Source organism: Ornithodoros turicata, chromosome 9 (genome assembly GCF_037126465.1).
Source record: "Ornithodoros turicata isolate Travis chromosome 9, ASM3712646v1, whole genome shotgun sequence".
NCBI classification, from domain to species: domain Eukaryota; kingdom Metazoa; phylum Arthropoda; class Arachnida; order Ixodida; family Argasidae; genus Ornithodoros; species Ornithodoros turicata.
In genome coordinates, this window is record NC_088209.1 from 18,381,911 (window position 1) to 18,409,334 (window position 27,424).

At 46.9% G+C, this 27,424-nt stretch overlaps 1 protein-coding gene and 1 long non-coding RNA gene across 4 annotated transcripts in view; one reads left to right on the forward strand and one right to left on the reverse strand.

The window, feature by feature from the left end:
* The window catches only part of LOC135368270 (inactive dipeptidyl peptidase 10-like), a 187,773-nt gene that overhangs the window by 75,947 nt on the left and 84,402 nt on the right, over positions 1 to 27,424 (reverse strand). Inside the window, exon 1 of one of the 3 annotated variants that reach the window (XM_064601444.1) lies at positions 23,113 to 23,273. The exons of the other annotated variants lie outside the window; for them this stretch is intronic. Coding sequence (XP_064457514.1) covers positions 23,113 to 23,115 — 3 coding nt within the window. The 5' untranslated portion in view covers positions 23,116 to 23,273. Of the gene's footprint in view, positions 1 to 23,112; positions 23,274 to 27,424 lie in introns of those variants that run through there. 3 annotated transcript variants of the gene reach the window in all.
* On the forward strand, positions 5,243 to 11,190 carry LOC135368271 (uncharacterized). The gene is made up of 2 exons (XR_010414733.1): positions 5,243 to 5,413; positions 10,379 to 11,190. It is a non-coding gene; the product is annotated as an uncharacterized LOC135368271 (long non-coding RNA).

Below are 27,424 nucleotides of genomic sequence, written 5' to 3' on the forward strand. Positions count from 1 at the left end.
AGCCTTGTATTCAGGCACATCCCCGTCTGCCCAATGTACAGGCGTCTATATGTCTTGTCACATAATAAATCTTCACTTGTAAGTTAGCAGTTGTGGTGTATAGTCCTTTTGCCCTCGGCTTTTAGTTGCTTTATTATTATTATTTATTTATTTATTTTTTTGTGAGACTATGTACCAACTACCCCGCACTTCCATCCTTCTTCCCTTCAGTACAAGCAACAATAACAATAGCTGATGACGATGACGTTTCAATCCCGTATCAGTCACGCAGCAACTTCCATTTTCAAGCCATGACCAGAGAGTGTTATACCCGAGTCAAACGGCAAACTGAGGCCGTTGGCGGAACGGCCGTTACTTCCTCTGTAGTCCAACCGTCATTTTGGATGACATCGTCTTGTGCCCTAATTTGTTGAAGATGGGAGGCGTACACCTTTTTGTGACAATTATAGCAGTTCATCATTGCCACAAAAAAGGGGTACGCCTCCCGTTTTCAACAAATCGGGGCAGAGAAGGGTGTCATTCGAAATGATAGTTGGACTACAGGTCAAGTAACGGCCGTTCCGCTAACGGCCTTAGGTTTGCCGTCTGATACCTTAGTCAGACGGCAAATCTGAGGCGGTTACTTCACCTGTTGTCCAACCATAATTTCGAATGGCATCATTATCTCCCCTGATTTGTTGAAAACAGGAGGCGTATGCCTTTTTTGTGGCAATTGAAGACTGCATAACTGTCACAAAAAAGGTGACTGAAGAAAAAGAAAGAAAGAAAAAAGAAAGACTAAGAAAAAAAAAGAAGACACAAAAAATGTGTACGCCTCCCATTTTCGACAAATCAGGACAGAGAACGATGTCATTCAAAATGATGGTTGGACAACATGTGAAGTAACCACCATGTTGTTGAAAACGGGGGGCGTACGCCATTTTTGTGACACTTTTGCTGTTCATAATTGTCACAGAAAAGGCGTACGCCCCGTGTTTTCAACAAATCAGGGCAGATAACGATATCATTCAAGATAATGGTTGGCTAGGAGCGTGCTATGCGGTGAAGTTCATTTTTAAGAGTGTAGGGTATGACAAGGGTATTAGTATGCGTATATTCTTGAGATAACTGAGAGGATTGATAACTCTCTCGCCTGCTGTATGCGTTAGCCTCTGATAGGTAATTACGAGAGCTGAACAAATGTGAGGCAGTGGAAGGGGTTGGATTACCTGGGGCTGTACAAAGCGAAACGAGAGTGTCTTATGCAGATGATCTCACTATGGTTGTTCAAGGCGAAAGGGAAGTTTTGAAAGCTCTAGAAGTAATGGGATGATATGGGTCAATCAGTGGGGCGAAAATAAATAAAGACAAATCAAAATTAGTATATTTAGGTGGAGAGAAACCGCGGAAAAATCTGGGTCTGAGCATTGCGGAAGATACCAGTATTCTCGGAGTCAGGTTTAGTATTGACGGGGATTAAGACAACAATTGGATGCAGTTGGAAAAATACGTGGAAAAATTAGAGAAAGAGTATGTTGAACCGGGAACGCGGTCAAAACATGATACCGGAAATGGAGGCGTACGCCTTTTTGTGACACTTATGCAGTTCATAATTGTCACAAAAAAAAAGGTGTACGCCTCTCGTTTTCAACAAATCAGGGCAGATAACGATATCATTCGAGATGATGGTTGGCTAAGAGCGTGCTATGCGGTGAAGTTCATTTTTAAGAGTGTAGAGAGAGGGGGCGTACACTTTTTTTCTGGATATATGATGATACGGCGAGCCCTTTCGCTTCCACCACCACCGTCTGGATATATGATAATTAACACATAAAGGCGTACGCCCCCCTCTCTTTTCGAATGAGCAGTGATAACCATATCATTCGTGGTAAACGTTGGCGCAGAGCGTGCTATATGGCGAAGGTCCATTTTGAGAGTGTATGGTGCGAGGGGTGATATTACGAAGGCACTACCGTATTGGCCGGATTGGCCAATAGACACCGTATATGATGATAAAACATTTAAACCATTGTATTACGAGAACCATTGTGCATTGATTCACGCGTATAGCTGACGCTGAAAATCGTCCCTCCCATTTTTTTTGTTGGCTCACCACAGGCTTGCAACCCAATACTTTTCATTGGCTCGATATCGCACCGTGTTGCGAATGTTGAACCAATATATAACCGATGTTGGCCGCCTATGTTGGATCGATATTGGTCCAATGATGGTGTGCTGCCTGGGTAACACTTGTACTTGTCTTGTTGTCCCTGTTTTTCCAGTTGCACTGTCCCATCTGTTACACTGTTAAAACAGAAGTTCACCACATAGCACGCTCCTAGCCAACCGGCATTCCGAATGATATCGTTCTGTGTCATGATGCGTTCAAATCAGGGGGAGGAGCCCATCTGGGACAAGCATAATGTGTCTCAGATAGGCGCCTCCTCCCATTTTCAGCAAATAAGGACACAGAACGATATCATTCGGAATGATGGTTGGCTAGGAGCGTGCTATGTGGTGAACTTCTGTTTTAAAGGAAGTATAAGAACTCCTATCTGCATGTATTTAGTTACGGGTTTAATAGATGTAATATTGTTCTTCTACGCTTCGTAATTCTATTTACAATTTATTGTTCAATTCTTCTCCTTCATAACTTGTGCAGCGTTAATACAAAAACGCACTCTCTTTCGAATTCGGGCGAGTAGACGCACCGCCGTCCAGATACCTATATCCATCGTTACGTCATCTAAAGAATTTTAGCACCCAATCAGACGCCAACGCGGAGGTACACATAACGTTCTGGTTTACCCTCTTCAAGATGATGGTGGTGGTGGTGGTGATGATAGGGCCTCTTCAAGATGAGCTTCACTACATGGCACGCTCCTAGCCAACCATCATCCCGAATGACAACCTTCTCGTCTCCGATTTGTTGAAAACGGGAGGTATAGCCCATTTTGTAGCCGTACATAACAGATACATAATAGGCTCCGCCTCTCGTTGTCAACAAATCATGGGCGTGAACGTTGTCATTCGGGAAGATGGTTGGCTAGGAGCGTGCTATGTGCTGAAGATACGCACCTATCAAATTCACCTATACAAAAAGTGTCACAGACAACACGTAGAAATCGCTGTTTGGAGCCTACACACTCGGCGGGCTCTCTTGGTATACAGTTCATAGCTCCTTTAACAGTGTAAGATTAACCTTCGTCCGGCCGGGATTGAATATTTGTTAGTTTACGTCACTCACCGTGTAGTCGTGGTTAGCCATTTCAAAAACAACGACCGAGAATAAAACCCTTCAGTAGGACACTCGAAGCCGATCGTTCGATCACCGCAATATCCGCACGAAAACCCTGCGACGAGGAGCAACACAGCTGACATGCGAGCTGCAGACGCCGCCTACTTTTATAGAACGGTTTGCGAGGCTGGGTCCTCTTTTCTTATCGCACGATTTCCTCTCTTTCATCGCTCACTTTGGACTGTTGCTCACTAATGAGTAATAACACTAAGAGCGATGCAACGCAGCTGCGCAATTGTATTACATCTTTTGCTTAATGGTCCGATTTAATGACTCCAGTGTTTAACAATGAAGGGGGAATTTGGAACTACTCTTATACCTAGTCACACGGCAAACTAAGGCCGTTAGCGGAACGGCCGTTACCTCACCTGTAATACAACCATCGTTTCGAATGATATCGTTCTCTGCCTTGGTTTGTTGAAAATGAGAGGCGTACACCTTTTTTGTGTGACAATTATGCAGTTCATCATTGCCACAAAAAAAAAAAAAAAAAGAAAAGAAAGCGTACGCCTCCTGTTTTCAGCAACTCAGAGTAGAGAAAGGCGTTATTCGAAATTATGGTTGGACTACAGGTCAAGTAACGGCCGTTCCACTAACGGCCTTCGGTTTGCCGTCTGACTACGGTATTAGACTGACGAGAGCCTCTTTTCAGTCACTTTCCGCTCTGTAAAAGCGGCGGCGGCGGTGGTGGTGCTGGTGGTGAAGGAACTGCTTGCCATATAGTCGGCTTCCGCTTAGGCGGGCAGCGGGACGACTATCGGAGGGGCGGTCGTGCGTCCTGGGCCGACTTCACAGGGACCTGTGTCGACATTTTGGTCCGATGTGTTTCAGGAAGAGCCAAGGAAAACACCCAGACAGCACAGCCAGCACTCGGACCCGAACCCGGGTCAGTGGTGGTGGTGCTGATGGAACTGCTTGAGTCGGCCACGCCAGACATATGTCGGCACATTTCCCTTAGAAGTCGGCCCAGGACGCACATTCCCCCAGGGCGCCAGTCGTGACGTTGCCCACCTCTGTGAGGCCAACAACGGCAAGCCCGTTTTTGTCACCACCACCACCACTTCTCATCCACAGTGCACTTCAGTCTCACGAGTATAGTTCATCCTGCCTATACGTCACTTTGAACCCTTCAGCTTTCTTCATCTTCTTCTTTTTTTTTTTTTTTACTATAGTCGTGACGATGCCCACTCGTGCGCGGCCAACAACTGCAAGCTATTTCTGCATCCCCCCCCCGTCTTTGGAGTGTGCAAAACGTCTCTTAGCGCGTGGTTCCGACATAACTAACGCTGTACAAACGTCCTGGTGCATAATAATTATCCTATCAATTTGCAGTCCCTTCTTCATAAAGACTACATGCAAGAGCCCCTTGCACTGCTCACTGTCAAGCAACATTGTGTAGGGTCGCCTCAGTTAATGGGGCTGGGACGCTACGATATAAGGAATAATTAAATTACCCGCACATTATAACGCGCGTATTCTTTCAAGAAGGACAGTGCGTTCCTAAGTGCTCCGACACTCCGAGCGAAGACATCGTATATGTGGCATGCGAGGCCTCAATCTTCCCGCTTGCCCCAATGAAGCATGTGACGCGCCTAAAAGAAGCTATCTCCGCAGCCCCCTAGTCCCCCTCTCTCCTCTATTGCTCGCGGAGAGACCTCGCAGGTTCCTCTTCTAAATAAGGGGGGGGGGTGCAAAATTTCAAGATGAAGCGCATCTCCATATTTTTTAATTTTATTTTTCGGTCATTCAGTTAATCAATCAATGAAGAGCATTCCGTTTCGCACTGGCTGGGACTGATAATGGGTGTCACGCAAATGATCATCGCTCGGCCCGAGTTGTTGTGCCGAGAGAAGGTGGAAGAGCTGCTGGCAACATTGGAAGGTATAAAAAGGATGCGATTGAGATGCTCCTGCCAGTTTGGACGGAACTGGCCCATGTTTCTCTTCTCCAGTTAAAGTTGTGGGATAACGCGGCCACACGGCGGCGCCGTTATCTCGCCGGGAGAGGGCAAACTGGCTGTCTCTCCCGGCGAAGATTATTTAACTCGAGACCGAATAGGCAGGAGGCCTCTTTTGGCTGAGTGGAGCGCGGTTCTCGAAGGATTGCTCCCGCCCGGTTCACTTGGAGACAGTCCATGTAAGTTCATAGGAATGTTTCCCCGTGTACGCTGCCCTGTTGATTGATTAAAGAGTTGTGCTTTTCACTTCTGTCCGTGTCTTCCGGTGCAGCGGTTGGGCAAAAGACTGGTTGGGTTCTACCCCAAGTGGGATTTAGGGGGCGGAATTCCATAAGTGGCGCCCAACGTGGGGCCCGACCAGTCTCGCCGCACGCCCGGGAGGCACTGACAGCTAGTGTATTTTGCAGTGTAGTTTGTAGCATTTGTCGCCCGTGCCCTTCGCTCGCTGTCGCTTTTGCTGTTTTGTTCGTAGTTCGGGAGCGTGCATTTGCTGGCCATGCCGCCCAAGAGGCCCCCTCTCGAGCCCGTTTACGAGGACGACCCGCCAGTAGCGGAGGACCTGCTTCGGCAGATGACAGCTCTCTGCGCTTTATTGTCGCAGCAGCTCCCCAGTAGCACGTCCGCCGCCCAGCCGTCCTCGGAACCCCCGCTACGCCTGAACTTGACGATACCGACATTTTCGGGCTACAGCGACGCCAAGTCCGTCGAAGATTTTCTCGCGGACCTGGAGGCTTACCAGACAGCCGTTGGAGCAACCGACGAGGCCGTCCTGCGCCGGATACTACCCGCTGCATTGGTAAGCTCAGCTGCTGTGTGGCGCCGGTCTCAACCCGCATTTCCGTCTATGACCGAATTTCAGCGGCTGTTTCGGGAGGAATTTTTGCCCCCGGATTATGCAATGCGTATGCGCGAGGAACTCATGACTCGAACGCAGCACGCGGAGGAGAGCCTGTTGGAATATACCCGGGCAATCCAAGAGCTGTACCGCAGAGCTGAACCGCTCGCGACGGAAAGCGAGAAGGTGGCCCGCGCTATTCGCCAATGTCACCCTCGTTTTAAGCCTTATTTGCGGGGGCGAAGCTTTTCTTCGCTCGATGACCTCGCTAAAGAAGCTCGTGTCATCCAAGCAGATTTGTTGGCGGAATTGCAGTACCGCCCACCGCCTAGGCCGGAACAAACGCTGGAGCCTAGCTGCGCATGGAACGGGCCGAGACAGTCGTTAGACGCGGAACTAAACCCCCGTGGGACTGTTGGAACACACGGCGGTTCGTCCGCCGGGCCAGTTTACCGTTCTTTGGATCCCTTTGCATATGAGCAAAGGAACCGAGCGAGGTCTGCACGAGCAGAGCCGCGCGAGCGCGAAGTCGGTGATGCACGTCATGCACCACGGCAGGACAGGCGCGACTCTAGAGCAAGTAATAACGCAGGAACACAACCCCGTTGTTACGGTTGCGGTGAACGCGGTCATTTTCGTCGTAATTGCCCGCAGCAGACCACTACCACCCCCAGACAACCCCCGCAGGGAAACCCGGGACGCCGGCGGCGGTAATTGGGAATGACTCAGTTCTGTCGTCGGCTGCTGAAAATGTCGATAAGAAGCAAGCGAATTCTAACCATGCTATCTTGTCTGATAACGTAGTGGCCTCGGTCCCGCTCGCATGTCGAGCGCAGGATGACATATGCAACATCGGACCGTTTATCGTGGCGCGCGTTCTGAGTAAGGACGTTGCGGCTTTGGTGGACACTGGAGCGGCTGTATCCCTGATAGGTGACACCATCCACGATTGGTGCCGGGAGCGGAACATTTCCGTACGGACGACCAGGACCTGCCTACGGCTCGCATCAGATGCAGTGGTACCAGCCGGAGGAGCAGTACGTCTCACTTTGACCGTCGACGGACAACGTGTCAGACAACGCTTCATCTACCTGCCTGGATTGGCGGGACTGATGATCCTGGGACGCGACTTCATTATCCGGATGGGACTCGTCCTGGACTTACGTCGCGGAGGCTACCAGCATGCAAGCGGTACTACCTTCTACCCCTTCATGGAGTGGACTACGCCGGAAACGGAGCAGAACCGGACTGGTGAGGAGACCCAGGATCCCGGAGCTGGACAATCTACGTCCGTTGAGCTATTTTCCGGAGCAGAACACCTAACAGCGACGGTCGTACCCGCTGTTTTGGAGGACGTCCTGAAACGATTTCCAGGAAGCCCAGACCAGCGACGCATGCTCGCTAAAGCATTGCGGCCATTCTCCTGTATGTTCACAGAGAGACCAGGTCTAACCCATGCATTGGAGCACCGGATAGAAACCGGCGACGCAAGGCCCTGGCGATGTAATCCTCGGCCTTTGAGTGTGCATAAGCGCAAGCTCCTCGATGCTGCGCTGGATGAAATGATCGAGACCGGTGCTGTGAGACCTTCTCACAGCCCTTGGGCTTTTCCGGTGGTTCTTGCGCCGAAAAAGGATGGAACCGCAAGGTTGTGCGTGGATTACCGCCGACTGAACGAGGTGACGGTAAGAGATTCGTACCCTTTTCCCTCGATAGACTCGATCATGTATTCGTTGGGATCCGCCCACGTGTTTACAACTTTGGACTGCAGTAGAGGATTCCTGCAGATTCCGATAGCACCGGGTGATGTTGAGAAAACAGCATTTACCTGTCACAGGGGATTATTTGAATTTGTCCGACTGCCCTTTGGACTGTCTAATTCCCCCGCTAGTTTTCAGCGAGTGATGGACGAGGTGCTTGGCGATGCGAAATACAATTTCGCTATGGCGTACATGGATGACGTAGTAATTTTTTCACGTACATTCCAGGAACACCTTTCTCATTTGAAAGTGGTGTTAGAACGCATGCAGGCTGCAGGATTGACTGTCAATCCCCGGAAGATGCAGTTGGCTTCCAACAGCATCGATCTCCTCGGGTTCAAGGTGAAGTCCGGCACGGTCAGGCCGAACGAGGACAAGCTAAAAGCTATCCTTGAGTATCCCCGCCCGACGGATGTGAAAAGCTTGCAGCGCTTCCTTGGTATGATTGGCTTTTATAGACAGTTTATACCGCGATGCGCAGACCTAACGCAACCGCTAACTTGGGTTTTGCGGAAGGGAGCACGATGGTCGTGGGGACAAGCGCAGGAACAGGCGTTTACCTCTCTCGCTAAAGCGATTGCGGAAACTACCCGCTTGTATCTCCCGGACCTCAATCGCCCATTTGTACTTCAAACAGATGCGAGCGATTACGGCCTTGGTGCAGTCTTGTTACAAGAGCATCACGGTGAACTCCAGCCCGTGGCATTTGCAAGCCGTACGCTGACGCCTCCCGAACGCAATTATAGCGTAACGGAGAAGGAGTGCCTAGCAATCATGGTCGCACTACATAAGTTCGACATGTATTTGGATGGTGCGAAATTCACTATCCAAACTGACCATCAGGCACTGTCCTGGTTAAAGCGGTTGAAAAACCCAGCCGGACGGCTCGCACGTTGGAGTTTAACGTTGCAGCGATATGACTTTTCGGTGGAATACCGGAAGGGAACCTCAAATAAGGTGGCAGACGCGCTATCTCGAGCACCGTTGCCCCTTGAGGACGTCGTTATTCCGCAGGAGCTTGTGGCCGCGGTTAACCAGACCGTCACGGAGGAGGAGCTCTCGTGGGGACAGATTGTAACCAGGAACGACATCCTGGAAGCGCAGAGGACCGACGGCCTTTGTCAGCGTGTGTCGAGGTGGCTGGAAACAGCAAACCTGGAAGGCACGGAAGACGCTGAGGAGAGGTACGACTCCTACCAGCTGAGCGAGGATGGTCTCCTGGTCCGGTACATTCCCCAGGCGGACGACGAGGAGGTTGGTGATAGCCCCTTTCGGATCGTAGTTCCAAGGAAGCTACGTAAGTCATTCCTCAAATACTTCCATGATTCTGCATTGTCGGGTCACGGTAGCGGCAGCAAGACTTATTCTAAGTTGTGTCGTATCGCGACTTGGCCAGGCATGAGACAGGATGTTTTGCGGTATACACGCAGCTGTCCGATATGTCAGAAGTCTAAGCCGCGTGGAGGGCAGCCTCCCGGCTTGCTGCAACCGATTGTTAGCCAGAAACCTTGGCAGATAGTCGCATGTGACGTAATGGGTCCTTATCCCAGAAGTCCCCGTGGTAACCAGTATCTGTTAGTTGTTACAGATCACTTCACGAAGTGGGTTGAGCTTTACCCGCTGCGGAAGTTGGTGTCCGCTCGGATCTGGGACAGACTGCTGGACGTTTTTTCCCGGTTTGGATTCCCGGACCAGCTCATCACGGATAACGCCTCGTACTTTACAAGTAAGGTGTTTGTCGATAGTTGCTCTGCGTTGAGCATACGTCACGTAAAGACGTCCCCTTATCACCCTCAGGCGAACATAACCGAGCGGGTTAATCGCAACATCAAGATGATGTTGGTATCTTTTACCGAAAGGCATAAAGATTGGGACGCCCGTCTTACGGAGCTTGGCTTTGCCATTCGTACTACGGAAAATAGGTCGACAGGATTTACCCCGGCTTATTTGAATTTCGGACGGGAAATTGTGTTCCCCCTCGAAAACACGTTGCGAACACGGCACGCACAGCCTAGTCGTTCGTACGCGAAGTATGCTAATGATCTTCGCGATAGGATTTCGACTGCCATTCGTTTGGCACGAGAGAGTCTTGAGGTCGCAAGACTGGAGCAGTCTCTCCAGTACAATAAAGGTCGGCGCCAGGTCATTTACCGCGTTGGAGATCTGGTACTAAGGCGAACACATCCCCTTAGCGATGCAGCGAAAGGCTTTGCTGCCTCTCTCGCTGATCGATGGGACGGTCCTTATCGGGTAAGCGCACAGCTAACTCCGGTCACTTACAGGCTCGAGCGTTGCAGCGACAACGAAGAAACGGGCCCCGTCCACGTGCAAGACCTCAAGACCTTCAGCCAGCGCATCTCGGACAGCAGCAGGTGGGAGGAGGACCACGATCTATCATCGCAAGCCCGCTCTCCCTCAAGTCCCCCTAGGGCCGGTCAACCATCCCCCCAAGAGACTACTGCCCAGGGCGGGGTTCCCGGGATTACCCGCTATAACCTTCGCCCACGTAAACAACCGAGGTGACGTTTTCCCTTTTTTTTTGGTCGCAGGCCCCGCCCGAGGTCCCGAACCCCCCGTCGGTACCCTCCACTGTCCAGTCGGCCCACCCAACCGGCTCTGGTCCACTCCGCCTCCCGGCCGCTCCACCATGTTGCCACTTGGACCACGCTAGATGACCTAGGAGAAGCCAGCATCAGCTACGTCTCCCGACGACGCTGGCGGGACCAAGCTCGACCCTTGCGGGGAGACCCCCCATCTGCGATCCCAGAACCCTTCAGGGGGTTCACCCTTGAGGAACGGTTCCCCTCCGAACCACCAGCACTCTACAGCCCGGAGGAAGTGCTGAGACTGTGCCCCATCTGCCAGGTGCCCCAAATTCACACCGAGACCCATCGCCGTGGGTCCCTCCACCTCGGCCGCACCCAAGGAGCACCAGCCCCGTCTAATCCGGTGAACCTGCATGACCTCCAGGCAGCTCTAGCTGTTATTCGTCGTCTACAGCCGGAACTTTTGGCCCCTTCCCAGCAGCTTCCTCGCACACAAGATCATCTCCTTGATCTCCCGGACCTACCGGACATTTGATTTGTGACTTGACTCCTTCGCTTAGTGGGGGAAGGTGTGGGATAACGCGGCCACACGGCGGCGCCGTTATCTCGCCGGGAGAGGGCAAACTGGCTGTCTCTCCCGGCGAAGATTATTTAACTCGAGACCGAATAGGCAGGAGGCCTCTTTTGGCTGAGTGGAGCGCGGTTCTCGAAGGATTGCTCCCGCCCGGTTCACTTGGAGACAGTCCATGTAAGTTCATAGGAATGTTTCCCCGTGTACGCTGCCCTGTTGATTGATTAAAGAGTTGTGCTTTTCACTTCTGTCCGTGTCTTCCGGTGCAGCGGTTGGGCAAAAGACTGGTTGGGTTCTACCCCAAGTGGGATTTAGGGGGCGGAATTCCATAAAGTCTGTAATCATAAAGTGATCATCCATTCTGTTCACTCCGGAGACAAACAGTAGGTAAAGTAATTACAGCTTTAATAGTGGTTACGTTGTTAAGGTTATCCCAGGTTATCTCAGATAAACGTAAAAGACGGTTCTCTGCATCGACGTGAACCTGCATTGAGAGTTCCACAGCGAAGAAGATAACAGAAGCTGAGAAAAATGGGCATCGCGAATACCGAAACTCATGCGGTTCTGACATCACAGACCTCACCGCCGCCAGCGAGGTATGGTGGGCTAGAAATACGGCTGTGCCAATCGGCCTATCCAATGCATGGGGAAGGGAGGGGGGGGGGGGGGGGTCCCTGAAATGAAGGATAGATCGAGTCGTCGCTCGCAGCGAACCATGCGGATTCGCCACGAACTACAAAGGAAAACTAAGTCTCCGCCTGTGTCTCCGTGTAAGCAATAAAACTTTTTTGATGTCGAAGCTTTCTTCAGCGGCAACTGTTCCTTCTGCTTGCATTTATGGTTGTCAATTAGGGGACAGTACGTCGAAGTCGTCACGTGACAACGGCAGACGGGTGTGCCTAATGGCACACACCTGAACGTCTCGATGTGATAACACATGCTATGCTGTGGATGTTCGTTCGTCACCTTATCAGTAAAGCGCGTGGGCGTGTACATACTTTGATTCCCAAGTTCAACAAAACAACTGATAACGAATGACTCGTGTCCTTGTTTGTCCGTATCGCCTCCCAAGCACTGACATTCGCACACCGGCGCTCTTGGGCAAACTGTACCCAAGCAGCACAATGCACTGAAAGTCGAGTGCAATAAGGGTGGACGGGTAGGTGGAAGGCCTTGAACAGACTCCTGAAGCTATGGAACATTGATAAGACACATACCGTCCACCCCTATTGCACTCGACTTTCGGTACATTGTGCTGCTTGGGTAGTGGAACATCACTTGACTTAGGAAAATCCGCCACAGCGCGGCCCTGTCGCGGACTTCGGCGTCCCTGGAGCATCCTTCATTTTTGGGTACCTGAAAAACTTGCTGATTGTGCACCCGTATTTCTAGCCCACCATAAGCGAGGCAGCGCATGAGAAGTCACGTGCTTAGCGCTGCCAATGAGAATGGAAGCAACTCTGAGATCTGTGACGTCTGCGCTTTGCTTGGGAGTGTGTTCGAGGGCTTGTATCTCGCTAAGTACGACACGTAGAAAAATACTTTTTTTTTCCCTCAGTATTCTTGCATCCAATACAGTGCGTCCATGATGTAATGAACTACATCTATCAACGTGTCCCAACCCATTTAAAAATTTAAGAGTCGAGAACTGTATTCTGAAGCCCCCGTGGGTGCCGCAGCTGCTGCGATACGAGCATATATATAACCTTAGCCAGGGTATACGCTTCAGTCTTGTATTCGCCAGATGGTGATCCTATCGGCACTTCGTGTTTGAAACAGTCATTAGTTGCCGGTAATCGGATATCCTGTTTTGCGCTGCAGTTCTCTGCGCGTATTGCTGCAGTCGGTTAGGGCATGAAACTTAAGGAGCCGCTTTGGCACAGCGAGTGCCGGGACTAAATGAACCGGTTACGTTTGTCTTTTTTTTTTCTGTTTTACGCACTTTCGGTTTTTATTTTAGGGAGGATTCGGCGTATGTTTTTCGGTGTTTATTTATTTCCATGAAATCGGCGTTTTTTGATGATTTTTCTGGCGTGTACATGGTTTACGCTGCAGTTATTGGCGAATGTAAACCGCACCGTAATTTCAAAACTGTGCGTCTCAGCACAGCCTTAAAACAAGAAGTCAATACAAAGCTTGCTCCTGTGAGACATCGCAAAGGAAACACTTTATTGCTCCACAGCGAAGAGGTGGTACCTAAATCGTGAAAGCGGTGCTCATTTAAGCTTATTGCAGCGATTAATCCCCTTAAGCTTTCCTCGGACATTTGTATTCGGTGTTTTTCAGTAAATCGAACGATAAAAATGTCCGCGTATGTTTTCGGTTCTTTTCGGCTAAAACCAAAAGCGCGAAACCTCACATATAATACACCTGTCACTGCCACGAAAGAGGCGTACGTCTTTTGTTTCCAACAAATCACGAGAGACAACGATGTGGTTCGGGATGATGGTTGTCTGGGACGATCGCATAATGCGGTGAAGTAGAGGTGATGGTAATAGTAATAATGTTTACTTCAGCAAGCGCTTGGTGGGAGGTTGAGGCCACAGCCAGAACGCCGAGACACGGGAAAGACATGCCTCGAAGAGACGTTGTTGTCCTGTGTATGTCTCTTCCTTGTCTCGGAGTCCCCTTACAGCAATTAATAACCTTTCTCTGCTACCATATCACAAACATTTTACAAACGACTTTGTAGACCGTCACGTGAAAGTGTTGCGACATTTAGAAGCAATGCCTGACGAAAGTTATTAACAGCTGCCGCTGTAAACGGCAACACCTTCCGTGGTCGTATGCCAATTTTATTTTGTTTTTATTTTTATTTCAAGGGATGTATTTCATACAGCTATGAAGGCAAAATACAGAGCGGGGATGTTAGGTCGTACCTGTAAAACAGCCTTAACAAATAATACATCCATATCAAGTTTGAAACTTTGAAAACGAAAAAAAAAAGAAGAAGAACAGAAATGATAAATATAGAACAAACAAACAAACAGAAAGCGAGGAACAGACCACAGCGATACTTATACGCCTATAACAATGGACAATTTTCACGCTCGCATCGCTCCTAGCGGCGGAATGTCGAATGTCGTGTTTTCATGCCAAGAATCGTGGCGACCGTTTGGCAAACTTCAAACAGAAGACAGGCAGAAAGAGTGAAAGCGCGCATTACTGAATTATGAGCACAAATCATCGTCAGATCTCGGCCTCAAATGGTCCCATAGCCTCGAAGCATATTATTTCACGCCATCTAACATGGCGGCCACCTGCAGGTGGCTGCGCATGCGCACATGCATACTAGGAAAGGTGCATTGTGTTGGAAAGTGTTTTAGATTTCTTTTAAATGAGTAGAGACTAGAATGACAACAACAACTTTGTTGAGAGGTGATGAATGGGGAGTTTCATCGCCAGGGGCAAAACCTACCTCATTGCTGGTGGTGATGTGGGGAATGGAATAATGAGCCCCTTCACAATAAGGATCAGGGTCCTATGGTGTCCAAAAAAGGTGAAACTAGCTCTGAGGGCAAAGTGTTGGTGGGCTGGATTTGGGCCAGGGATAAAGCAATTTTGAGAAAGAAGTGGGGGGGGGGGAGCGAGAGTCCAGCTAATTAAGAGACCCGGAGAGTGCGGTTGGGGCAGGTTGATTAGAGACTAGAACTATGCCTTGTTTTCAATGGGAACCCGCTTCAAATATCAGAGCCAAACCAAGCAAGTGTGAAGAGATCGTAATTTGTGCGTGGTGTGAATAAATGAAAGGTGTTCTCAGTTCCCCGCATGGGGTATGTCGTCGCCCCATGCCTGAGTATGGGAAATCGGTCGAAAGATAAGGAAAATAACTTGTGCCCCATGCTGCCTCAAGGTCCCACCGAATCGTTGCTCTCTCTCTCTCTCTGTTATATATTATTGCGTGTTAGCGCCGCGAAGCAACTGTGTCTATGAGCGGCGTACAGATGTGGACCGATGGAGAGAGGACAGCAGGAAGAAGTGGGGGACAGGGGGATTAGTATGCGTCCTGGGCAGACTTTAGTGGGAACTGGGCCGACATTCGCCTGGAAAGTCTTCGGAAAACCCAGGGAAAACCTCAGACACACAGCCGGCGGTAGGATTCGAACCCACGTACCACCTCCAGTGTCTACAGCACGACCTTGGTTAATTACCACCAGCGAGCGGACGCCCTAGCCCACTCGGCCACGCCGATGGCGTTGCTCAATATAGTGGTATTAAAATAGGAAGTGTGCGTACTTTACATCCGCTGGTCCTTAATGGAACCTTATACTGTGCGCAAAGGACTCCATTTTTCCTCTGTGTTTGTGTTCTGCAATGATGGACGACTAAGCAGGGGCAGACGATCTCACAGATAGCCATTCAATTAGCTTGTGCAATATATATATATATATAATGAAGAAGAATAGCATACGCTCTTTGGCTGCACGTTGAACATATGTTTATAAGTCCCAAACGTCCCAAATGTCCAATGCTGGTGTGGCGACGTTTGGGACTTATATATCTATATATATATCTATATATATATATATATATATATATATATATATATAAAGAGAGAAAAAAAGACATTAAAAAATAAGAAAAATGACGCTAGATGTGTTTGAAACTCAAACTTACAGATTAAGATGGCTTCTATGTATATGGCTTCTATGGAATATATATATATATATATAGTTGTGGAAGGAAAAAGACGCGGACAACAGATTTTAGGGAAGTTAGAAACACTAGTTCATTTAATGGGCAGAAATTAAAAGTTGAATGAGAAACGGGGTCGACGTTTCGACAGTGGCACTGTCTTCGTCAGGACAAAAACGTCTTCGGCACTGTCTTCGTCAGGACCCTTTTTGTCCTGACGAAGACAGTGCCACTGTCGAAACGTCGACCCCGTTTTTCATTCAACTTTTAATTTCTGCCCATTAAATGATCTAGTGTTTCTAACTTCCCTAAAATCTGTTGTCCGCGTCTTTTTCCTTCCACAACTGTAAAACTTCGTGGCCGTTTGACTTTTGTACTTCCCTCGACTTATATGTCTATATATAATAATCGTCCTCCAACTGTCTGTCTACAACTCCCTTTTCAAGCCAATTTCTCCAGTTTCTTGGCTTCGAAAAGATCATAGGTTAACAGGATGGGAAATATCTGGGCGCTCAGAGAACCCATTGTGATGCTTCATTGTGAAAAGGTCCAAGGCCGTCTACGCTCTCGAGTGATTCAAGATATTTATTTATTTGTTTAGAGTACGTCGGAAGCCGAACAGGGGCATTACATGACGGAGTGGTGAGTTCCAATAGTTGGAGATAATAACAATGCTACAAGTTATCAAAGCAGTTAGCGGAACATGATACATTATATAAGAATTTGATAAGAAGACTTAAGAATAATAAGTTGCTGGACAATGACAAGTTACATGATGGGGATTATGACAGAGCTACATATTATCAAGACGGTTATCAGAACACTAGCAAAGTAGATGAATAATCATAGTAAGCACAATCAATGCCTTAACGATAAAGTGAACTATATGTTGTCAAAATATAATAACTTGTGTGAGGATGAGTAGCAACCGAAAAATATAACATGACAGACAGAACGCAATCAACTCCTTGACCGATAAAATGAATTCTTCATGTATACCGTACAAGTGGTACGTAACGATCGGGGGGGGGGGGATATATTTATCACGAAAAAAAAAAAGAAAAGAGGCAGGTAAACGATCAGGTTGGTTGGTTGGTTGGTTGGCTGGTTGGTTGGTGGAATAAATAAAAAAGGGAGGTTTGAATTCGCTATATGGTGGAGGTGCCCAGAAGATCAGTTATTCCTTGCTTAAACGAGTGAGGATCTTCAACTGCCGCTATGTAACGGGGAAGGTCACTCCAGCGTCGAATTACACGCGGTAAAAATGATTCATGAAAGTAATCGTGTTTACGCAATGGACGCATTACTTTGGAAGGATGGTTGAGACGTGGCAAACTATAATCGGCAGTAGACAATAAATCTGCACGTAAGTCAGTGTTGTGGTATATTTTATGAAAAAGAGTGAAGGATGAGATCGTACGACAATGAGACAGGACAGGGAGCTCGCGGCTTTACGTCTCATAATGGAGGCTCTGCTGGGCGGAGAATAATCAATAAAAATAAAACGGACTGCTCGGCTTTGAACCGATTCAATAGCTGATAGATGGTGGTTTGCTAGGTGGGTGCTATGCAGTGAAGTTCATTTTTAGGAGTGTACACTCTTAAAAATGAACTTCACCGCACAGCACGCAACTAGCCAACCATCATCTCGAATGATATCGTTATCCGCCCTGATTTGCTGAAAACGGGAGGCGTATACGCCTTTTCTGTGACAATTATGAACAGCATAAGTGTCACAGAAAAGGAGTACGCCTCTCGTTTCCCACAAATCAGGGCAGATAACGATATCATTCGAGGTGATGATTGGCCAGTTGCGTGCTATGCGGTGAAGTTCATTTTTAAGAGTGTACTAAGTGAGGAATTTCATTATTAAGAGTGTACCATCGTCATCAATTTATCATTAACAGAACGAAATTTGTAAGCGCACTTAGACAAATACGAGTAAAGCTCCTAATGAAGAAGGAGCGATACGATTTATATCCACAACGTGATCAGTATAGGCATTGAGCATGCTACGACGACTATAAGATAACGATAGATAATCTTTTTTTTTTTCAGAGATCCTTCCCCCCCCCCCCCCCCTTCCCGTTGTATATGCGCCGTGCGATGTGTTTTTCTAATGGAAACGACGATAATGCCACTTTATTGCTTTGCTAAGCCGCTACTATGTTTTTAGTAGAAAACAGATATAAGAATCGGTTATTAGGTTCTAAAACGCAGCTTGTGCAACAAAGCCAGTAGCTGTAATTCAGACGGCCTCCTTCTGTACAGCCAATATGCTACTAATGCTACCCTGAGGCGCTGTGCCCAAAAGTAACAGACACTAATGCAGTACGGAAAGTATAAGGGAACTGTAAAATGAACATTTCCATTCTTTTAGGTGAATTTTGACGGATCCCGTTCATGAACCCTACGTCCGAGTGAGTCTAGTGCTAGGGTAGCAGCCCTAGAAATGAAAGCTTTAACGAAATCGATGTAAATTCTCAAAGTATACAAAATATACTTTCAACTTTCTTTATTGCAAATACTGAACTTTTTCTGATAACAAAAGAGACACTTCTCGGGACGCTGATTTTTGAAAACCAAACAGCAGATCTGTATTAATAATGGAATGTTTTGTGAAAAAAATTTGTTGGCGTAGTGCGGACAGGAGCTATTTGGGAAGGATTTTTTCACGTGAAGGGAAATCACATGAAAATTTTCTACAATTTTCCATGTATTCGAACTATACTCTCTCTAAGCAGTAAGAATCTAACAAAAAATCATACAGGGTTGCTGGAAACAGACGACTTAGACAGAGGCCTTTAAGGACTTGGGAATACTTATAAGCGCAACCTGTTGTGAGAACCTGCGGGAATTATGAAAAATACGTCCTTTCGCATATGATGCCCTGAGGGGGGGGGGGGATATATTTATTAGAAAGAAGAAAGAAAAAGAAGGGAAGAAAGGTCAGCCAAACGAGATGTCGGCTTGCTATTCCGCAAAAAATAAAAATAAAAATAAATAGAAACCCTGGGAGGGGGACTATACTGTACGTCGATTACTCTTCCGCTTCATCATTTCATTTCTATTGCATTTGAATCGATATTTGGAGTAGAATATTTAGCAATATAAGCAATATTTAATCATTTTGTACCTTATTTCTTCTCTAAACTATATATTGTTCCTGTACGTCGCTCGCACAGCATGATTGCAGGCAATCGCGGTCGTCACGCAGCCTAATTTTTTTCTTTGGCATCTTGTGTCCACCACTGATGGACAGTTCTTTCAAGGCCCTTGGAGCACGGCGCTTGGAAGCACGGTAATTTGCGTGTACAGGGTGCGCGCAGGTAAAGTATCCTACATTTAAGCACGTAACCGTAACCCTGCTTACCGTTCGAACTTCCGGTTGCGCACGACGACGCGTTGATGGGATCAAAGCCAACACAGGCACACACAAAAGTAGTGGCAACTAAAGCTGTGCGTAAGAAAAAATATAGCCATTCAAGCGACTCGTGTAAGCTACGCCGATGCAAACATGGCATCCCAGGAGAGCTTCGTGCGGGCACCACCAGGGGCGCTAACGGTACAGAAACAGAATTAGAATGAACAGAAATGAGCATCCATGTAGGGCTTCATTGCGGTTTCTGCATCGCATAAGTGTTACGTTCGTAAAGGTGGGACTACTTTACCTCCTTACTTATGTACTTCATCTATACACTCTTAGAAATGAACTTCACCATATAGCACGATCCTAGCCAACCATAATCCCGAATGACAACGTTCTCGCCCCTGATTTGTTGAAAACGGGAGGCGGAGCCTATTCTGTGCCGTGCATAATGGCCACAAAATAGGCTCCTCCTCCCGTTTTCAACAAATCTAGGGCTAGAAAGTTGTCATTCGGGATGATGGTTGGCTAGGAGCGTGCTATGTGGTGAAGTTCATTTTTAAGAGTGTACAAGATGCATATCTGCAGCACCCTGTACATGTATTTGACCACCCTTTCTTACCATATAACAGTCTAACCTATTTTCGTTGCCGAAGGGGAATCTCCCGTATTAGCGAAAGATTAATTATAAATGTACTTCAAAAGGAGGGCTAAGATCATTAACGTATTTGATTAGTTTAACCTGTATGTTTCATGGTCAAATAAACTGGCGAAGGAGGCACAGGTCTCACCTGCAGCAGTATACAGAGGAAAGAAAAGTAGAATCATATCTTATTACGTATCTTATTATCCTGTCCACGGTATCAGCAGCACAGACAGTCTCTACAAGCTTCCTTAGCTCGGCTGGATGGCAGACCATTTGATGTCGTTAAAGTTCTGGGCCCTTGGACACCCGACCATCAGTTTCACGCCATGCAAGCGTTTGCGCAATTTTGCGCAGACTCCAAGTTGGTGGACACGTGTGACTAACTGTCTGTGTGGACAGCGTGTGTGGACACTGGACAGTGCGTGTGAGTGACTGACTGAGAGTCTTTGTTACTCATTGGTTTTATTGTATAGATAGCCATTTGTAATTTCCTAAGTCATCTGAAGTAGCCGGCTCTCGTAATGAATGTCTATTTCTCAATTTTTTTCTTTTCTTATCAACTCAACTCAACTCAAGAATCAGCAGTTCTATATCTGAGATGTATAGCTACAGGGACCTGAACGACAGCGGGTTCAGGGGTCAAGTTCAAGAATCTTGATACGCATTTAGTGTTCCTATGCGACTGCATAATTATTCTTTACGCATATCTCATTGCTATCCGTGCCTGTCAACTGTGCGCTGCCCTACTAAGCCTAAATAAAACTCCATCCTGTACGAGATCCAAGCCTGAATAGGAAAGCAAACAAAAAAAAAACAAAAAAAAACAGCGTAGAACAAGCGCGAACACAATGCAGGATATATACGTAACTGAAGCTACAAAATCTTTCAACCAAGTCGATCTTCCGGTCCGTACGACTTCCTCCGAGATTGTGAGGCATTCAGAAGTGAATAGAAGATCATTCCATTCCAACTTAGCTCCCTGGTTTCCGCTTTGAGACATTCAGGCACACTGTGCTCGCCGTTTCGCTTGTCTAATTTCCGAGCGCATCGTGAGGGAAAAGCTTTGATTGTGGTGGAATTTTCTGCCGAATGTTCTGCCCACGCATAAGCCGATACCACGGGACAATGAAACTTCTTTCTTTTTTTGTTCCTATTTCTTTTCACGTATTCCGTTGTCCGGATACAATACCTTGCGGTAAATCAAGACATTTACTGCGATGGTTCCGAAATGCCACGTCGATATATTCGCCCATTCAAAAAAAAAAAAAAAAACATATCTGCAATCGCCGCTACACTCTTAAAAAAGGGTGTACTTTAACTCCTTTTTTTGCCACATATATCACATCCTTTTGGAGAGTACAATTACTCTCAAAAAGGGAGTCTCCTCACTCCCTCAAGGGAGTAGCATAACACCTTTCTCCCTACTGGAGAGTAATATTACTCCCCGGCAGGGAGAAGGTGTTTTATGCTACTTCCTTGAGGGAGTGAGGAGACACCCTTTTGAGCGTAATTGTACTCTTCAAATGGGTGTTATATATGTGGCAAGGAAAGGAGTTAAAGTACACCTTATTTTTTTTTAAGTGTACTATTATCTAACGAAAAGAATTATCTACAGAAAAAGTGAAGAAAGCAAATGGAGAAATGGAGAAGGCAAACAGAATTTCGGGCTCGTTGCTGTATCATACAGCCTTGAAACAGGGCGATTATAATATTATCGATTCGTTTGATTTTGGTTGATTTGATTTGAAATTGAATGGCGCAACGACGATCAAGCTGCGCCGAACAATGTCCCAAGTTCAGTTTTTAGTCATACATTTATGTCGCCATTAGCTATAAAATGTCTACGTTTAAGAATGCCTATACACTTGTTGCCAGTGAGCGATGGTGGATTTTCATAATATATTATTGCTCGAATCGTTAGTACGCTGGGGGCAATAAAAAATACGTGACGAATGTTTGTGACAACACCAATTACATATAATTACCGTCCAGACACAATAAAAGTAGTTTAGTCGGTATAGGTGTAGTTGCCTATACTACTCATTACGTCGATTACGTACGACGTACGCATCTTACCGCACTGTATGCATTTTTTCAGCACCCTATAGCATGGTAGATAGAACCGACGTCGCGTACATTTGAGTAGTCCAGAACACCTCCCGTCGTAGACACTACAATAGTCTGCGTTTTGCTCTAGACCAAGTTATTGCACCAAGCTGTGCGGACCAAACCATTATTCGAGAACCAGGTGTTACTTAGAGTTAGATAATGAAGCAAGACAGATAGCTACAATCCAAAAACTTCGTAGAACTACATCTGCGCTCTACGGAGGAAAGAAAAACAAACAAAAAAGAAGCCATTACAGCTTTAGCGCCTAGATTGCAATTACACTGTAATTACTCGGCAGATTGAAATAAGTTATCTCACATCGTTACTCCCCAGCATTAGCAGCCCCTTACCTTCACATAAGGCCCCGCCTCCTTTCTTTCCTTTCTTTTTCCGTTTTTCCATCTATTCCGCAAAATGGCTATTTTTGTTGTTGTTAGAATATGGCTATTAAAAGGAATACGGTTTTTCTACCTCGTAGGTAGTTTAATAAACCAAGTTCGAAATCATATAAACGTAACGCGCCAATGTACTGTAGGGGATACGGTTGTCTAAAATCAGCGCTTCGTGGTTTATCTCATCTCAAATATCCAGGTGTTGCAAGACTATTTCTTTTGAGTAATAAACACGTGCAGTACATGGTCCACCTTCAAATACATTATTGGCACAACACTTCCACGCGCTACCGAGGTAATATACTTATGAGACGGCGAAGTACGATTTTAGCTAACCATGTCCCCAACAGTACATAACCCGCCGAACAACTCCGATGTTTTGACTTCAGTTTTGGTCCTTATACAGCTGCCCAACCTGGACCTCCTGTTTCGTGAGAACGAAAACGACCCGCAACTTTCCTGAATATGGCGGTCAGCTACTATTGCTTGCGATGCTTTAGCAGCGTGCGAAACTGCCTCTACTCAATAACTCACTGAATATACAAACACACGTTGAATCAACTGTGTCAATTTGAATTGAAATAAGGCGCCAGCTCAGCACGTCACTGTCAAACGGCAATGAATTATCCGATATCGCTCGGACGTCGGTGGCATTGCCCTCCTTCCTCGGTCGTTCATTCATGTTCATTCGACGCTCGCCAAATACGAGGATTGCCATCTTATTCACACACTGCGCCTGGCACCGAACAGCTATAGTACCGCACAAGAAAGAAAGTGTGTTGTCGCTGCCAACGTCTGCCCCCAGCTTCAACGTAAACACACATGGCGACCACGTGTGCCGCTGTTGCCATACAGAAACCACGATTGTTTACGACACCGACGCCCCTCGGAGTCGCATTGGTTCCACAAACGTGCTCTTTTGTTTTCTGCTGTCGTAGCACTCGGCGAAAATTAAGCTGACGAATCTCGGAATGTACACTGAACGGCACGGTTGTTAGTTATGAAAAGTGTTCCTACCATGTCTTCAAGCTGCAACTCCTCCTCAAGGAGCGGCTTGCGCTGCCCCTCAAGTTCTGCGGCCTTCTCCAGATCGAAGGTTTCCGTATGCAGCAGGTAATCCCCCTGCTACGTGGCAGCGGCGAGACCGGCTGCTTGACGGGTAAAGTTGCCGAGAACCGCTTCGTTGAGGTCACATGACGGGGAAACAGATGTTGGCGCGCGATGCGATGCTTCAAGAGAGGCGGTTCCGCGCCGGCAATCGCGCGTCACTGCTCTACGTGTCTGCGTGGGATGGTGTACATGCTCACTTCGCGGCATCAAGTAACTCGGTATCTAAATACCGTCGTCCAATTTTTTTTCTGTGGAGTTTTAGCAGCTTGGGAGCTGCCCGAATGAATACTCTACAACAAAGGAAGCTGTCAAATCTAAGCTCGGCAACGCGGGAATTTGAGCATGCAGTTTCTTGCCACGGTGGTGTTGGAATTCCGTGGGGTGTAACACTAGCATCTGACTGGGATTTCGGGCTTAAAGACAAGCCTTTGTGCGTGGAGGGGGGGGGGGAGGGGATGCTGCAATTCCTGCAGAAATGTGACGGCATCCACTTGGTTCAAAAGAAAAGCGCAGTTTTCGCATCATCGCGTTTTCGGGACGGTTTTTCGAGCGAGGTCCCCCCCCCCCCCCCCCATAAAAAAAAGGCAATGATGTGATGATGATGAGGATGTCGGTGCTGCTGCTGGTGTTGAATCGTATCTCTTTTTCCTTGTTTTACGCAAGAACGAGTTTGAGTTTGAATATACATATATATATACAAAGGAAAAACAGCCGAAGCTCTGTGGCTGCACATTGAGCATATGCTTACAATTGGATCGTGCACTTTCCAGCCGATGAGTTGATGCGTAAATGACAATTATGAGCAGCATGAGTCTCACAAAAAAAGGCGTACGCTTCCCGTTTTCAACAAATCAGGGCAGGTAACGATATCATTCGAGAGTATGGTAGGCTAGGAGCGTGCTATGCGGTGAAGTTCACTTCTAAGTGTGAACGTTACTCTGCGACAAAACAAAGAGGGGAGTTTTCCGTGGCGCTTTTTATCAGGCATTACGCTCTAAAAACAGAATTTCATCGCATAGCGCGCTCTTATCCAACCACCATCCCGAGTGACATTGTTCTGCCACTCTGGTTGGTTAGAAGCGGGTGGCGTACGCCTTTTTTGACACTTACGCAGCTATGTGCTATGTTGATTGTCACTAAAAGGCGTACACTACGCGCTTCCCACAGATCAGGAGTGATACCAGTACCATTCTGTGTAATTGTTGGCGTTCACCGCGCTGTGTGATGAGGTTTTGTTTTAAGGGGGCACTTCGATAGAATATGACGTGGGCTGAGAACAGCGCGTGTGCCATAGCCTCTGCGGGGACCAACAATGAAAAGAAAGTCGTGCTAAATTGCTCTTGCAACGAAGTCCCTTTCTTATGTCAGCCCTTCTTAGAGGAGGAAAGAACTCCTATCTGCATGTATTTAGTTACGGGTTTAATAGATGTAATAGTGTTCTTCTAGGCTTCGCAATTCTATTTACAATTTATTGTTCAATTCTTCTCCTTCATAACTTGTGCAGCGTTAATACAAAAACGCACTCTCTTTCGTATTCGGGCGAGTCGACGCACCGCCGTCCAGATACCTCTATCCATCGTTACGTCATCTGAAGAATTGTAGCACCCAATCAGACGCCAACGCGGAGGTACACATAACGTTCTGCTTTACCCTCTTCAAGATGAACTTCACTACATGGGTACGCTCCTAGTAAACCATAATCCCGAATGACAACCTTCTCGTCTCCGATTTGTTGAAAACGGGAGGCGCAGCCCATTTTGTAGTCGTGCATAATAGATATATAATAGTCTCCGCCTCTCGTTATCAACAAATCACGGGCGAGAACGTTGTCATTCGGGAAGATGATTGGCTAAGAGCGTGCTATGTGCTGGAGATACGCATCTATCAAATTCATCTATACAAAAGGTGCCACAGACAACAGGTTGAAATCGCCGTTTGGAGCCGACACAGTCGGCGGGCTCGCTTGGTACAGTTCATAGCTCCTTTAGACCGACCTTTGACGACGTTTGTCTAGTGGTCGGGAAAACCGGCGTGCGTTAATTTTTATCCGTGATTGAGATAAAGCGACGGTTACAAGTGTTTATCGGAAGTTGATATCTTTGCAAATCGTTCTGTATCTTCCATTACGTAGTGAAGAAGAAAAAAAAGAAAAAGCGTGTCATCATTGTCATCCGGTTGTCGTCCAAAAACAATTTGGTATGGGAGGCCACGCCATGACGAAAATTTAGGCAATATCATTACAATCAAGAGGTGTTCAAGTGAAGTTCTTCAATCATGTGATGTTCTACAGGGTGTCACAGAAAACGTGTCATTGAATTATTATTTAAAAAAAACTACGCCACCTAGAAACATGCGGTTAACGGCATTTGTTCTTATGAGGATTCTGCTGATGTGAATGACATGTATCGTAAGTTTAATTATGTAAATATTTGAGAACTGAACTCAGAAATTTGCTAAGTGAAGGTCACTTTTTACCCCACCAATACGAAGAGCGTGCCGAATACACTCAAATTCATGATAAGTGACAGTGATATTCATAAGCTATCCCGTCGATAAAATAGCCGAATATCATGCTTTTCGGAGCACCGGACCATAACGCGCGATGACTTTTTGAGCGCAATCGCTCACTGTCCGACGAAAGGAGGTTCCAAAGCCAGCCCACAGAGTGATAGTAGAAAAAGTAGCAGTTCCTAAAATTTGTCCCAGTGAAAGTCGGACGCGATAAGCCATGCTTGCAATGCCGGGGTGGGCTGGGTTTCCAACCTCCTTTTGTCGGACTGACAAAGATTGCGCCGAAAAATTGATCGTGCGCTGTCCTGCGGAGCTCCGTAGAGCATGATGTTTCGGCAATTTTTTTTAGATGGGATAGCTCCTGAATATCCCTGTCAATTATCACTAATTTGAGTAAATTAGGCACGCTCTTCCTTCACATTGGGGGGGGGGGGTAAAAAAGTGACCTTTACTTGGGAAATTTCCGACTTAAGTTCGCAAAAATTTACATAATTAAACTTGCGTTACACGACATTCGCATCAGGAGGTGGCAAACACCCATTAAGAACAAACCGCATGACTCTAGTTGTAGTTTTTTTTTATTATAATTCAATGACACGTTTTCTGGGACATCATGTCATTCGTCGCCTGGCTGTTTCGACGGCTGCCATATTTCAATCTTTCACATTTTTAGCACCTTGAGACTTGCGTTGGCTTCGACTGAACGCGGCGCGGACTACACTACTCCTCTTCAAGGTGGACCATCTACCATCAACCATCTGCCCTAACTGTCATTTTGAAAGAGACCATTCCACATCTGCTGCTCCACTGCACCCGTTACCGCGAACACCGTCGTGTATGTCCTGCGATCGCGCAGCGCTCGCCTCCGGATCTCACGCTTTTCCATAGCTATACGCTGCTAGGCCCCACACAGCACAGTGCATGGGCTGACTAAGGCACTTCTTCGGTTCCTGCGGGTCTGTGGCCTTCTGGGTGAACTGTGACCAGTTCTGTTTTTCTCTGGATTGGATTGGATTGGAAAAGAAAGAAAAAATATGGAGAGGTTAGTCCCGACCCAGTCAGAACTGGCTACTCCAAAACGCGTTTGTTGGTAAAGCTGGGAATAGCAAGCTGCCGTAGCGCGGGCGAAACTTTTCCTCGTTTCTTTTTTTATTTATTTTTTCATAAAAACATATATTCCCTCTAAACGTAAGAGATTTCGGCGTGTTGATGCAGTTCATCCATGACTTCGGAGCTCACGAGTGTGGACAGCACTCAGCACTTCTTCTCTTGTGCATTTTTATGTTTACGTATCCATTTAGGAGTGAATATTATGCGCTACGCCGCTTCCTGCTTCTATAGCCTACGCAGTGAAACCGTCGTGCAATCTCATTCTTCTGTGCCGCACTCTCACCCTCATCGCATTAACCTCCATGCTTTCCTTTTTAAAGTAATCCTTTGTGATACATCTCATCATTCTTTCACCGTTTGTTAGTCATCTTTTGTTTTTGTCATCTTTGTCTTTAGTCTACCTCATCCTTCTTTCATCCTTTGTTAGTTTATCCTTTATTCCCTAATTCCTTTTCTTTTCTTTCTTAACTTTCTTTCTTTCTTTATTTATTATTCCTTCTTATTTCTTAATTTTCTTTCTTTATTCATTTCTTATTCCCTCTTATTTCTTAATTTTCTTTATTTATTTATTACTTATTCCTTCTCATTTCTTACTTTT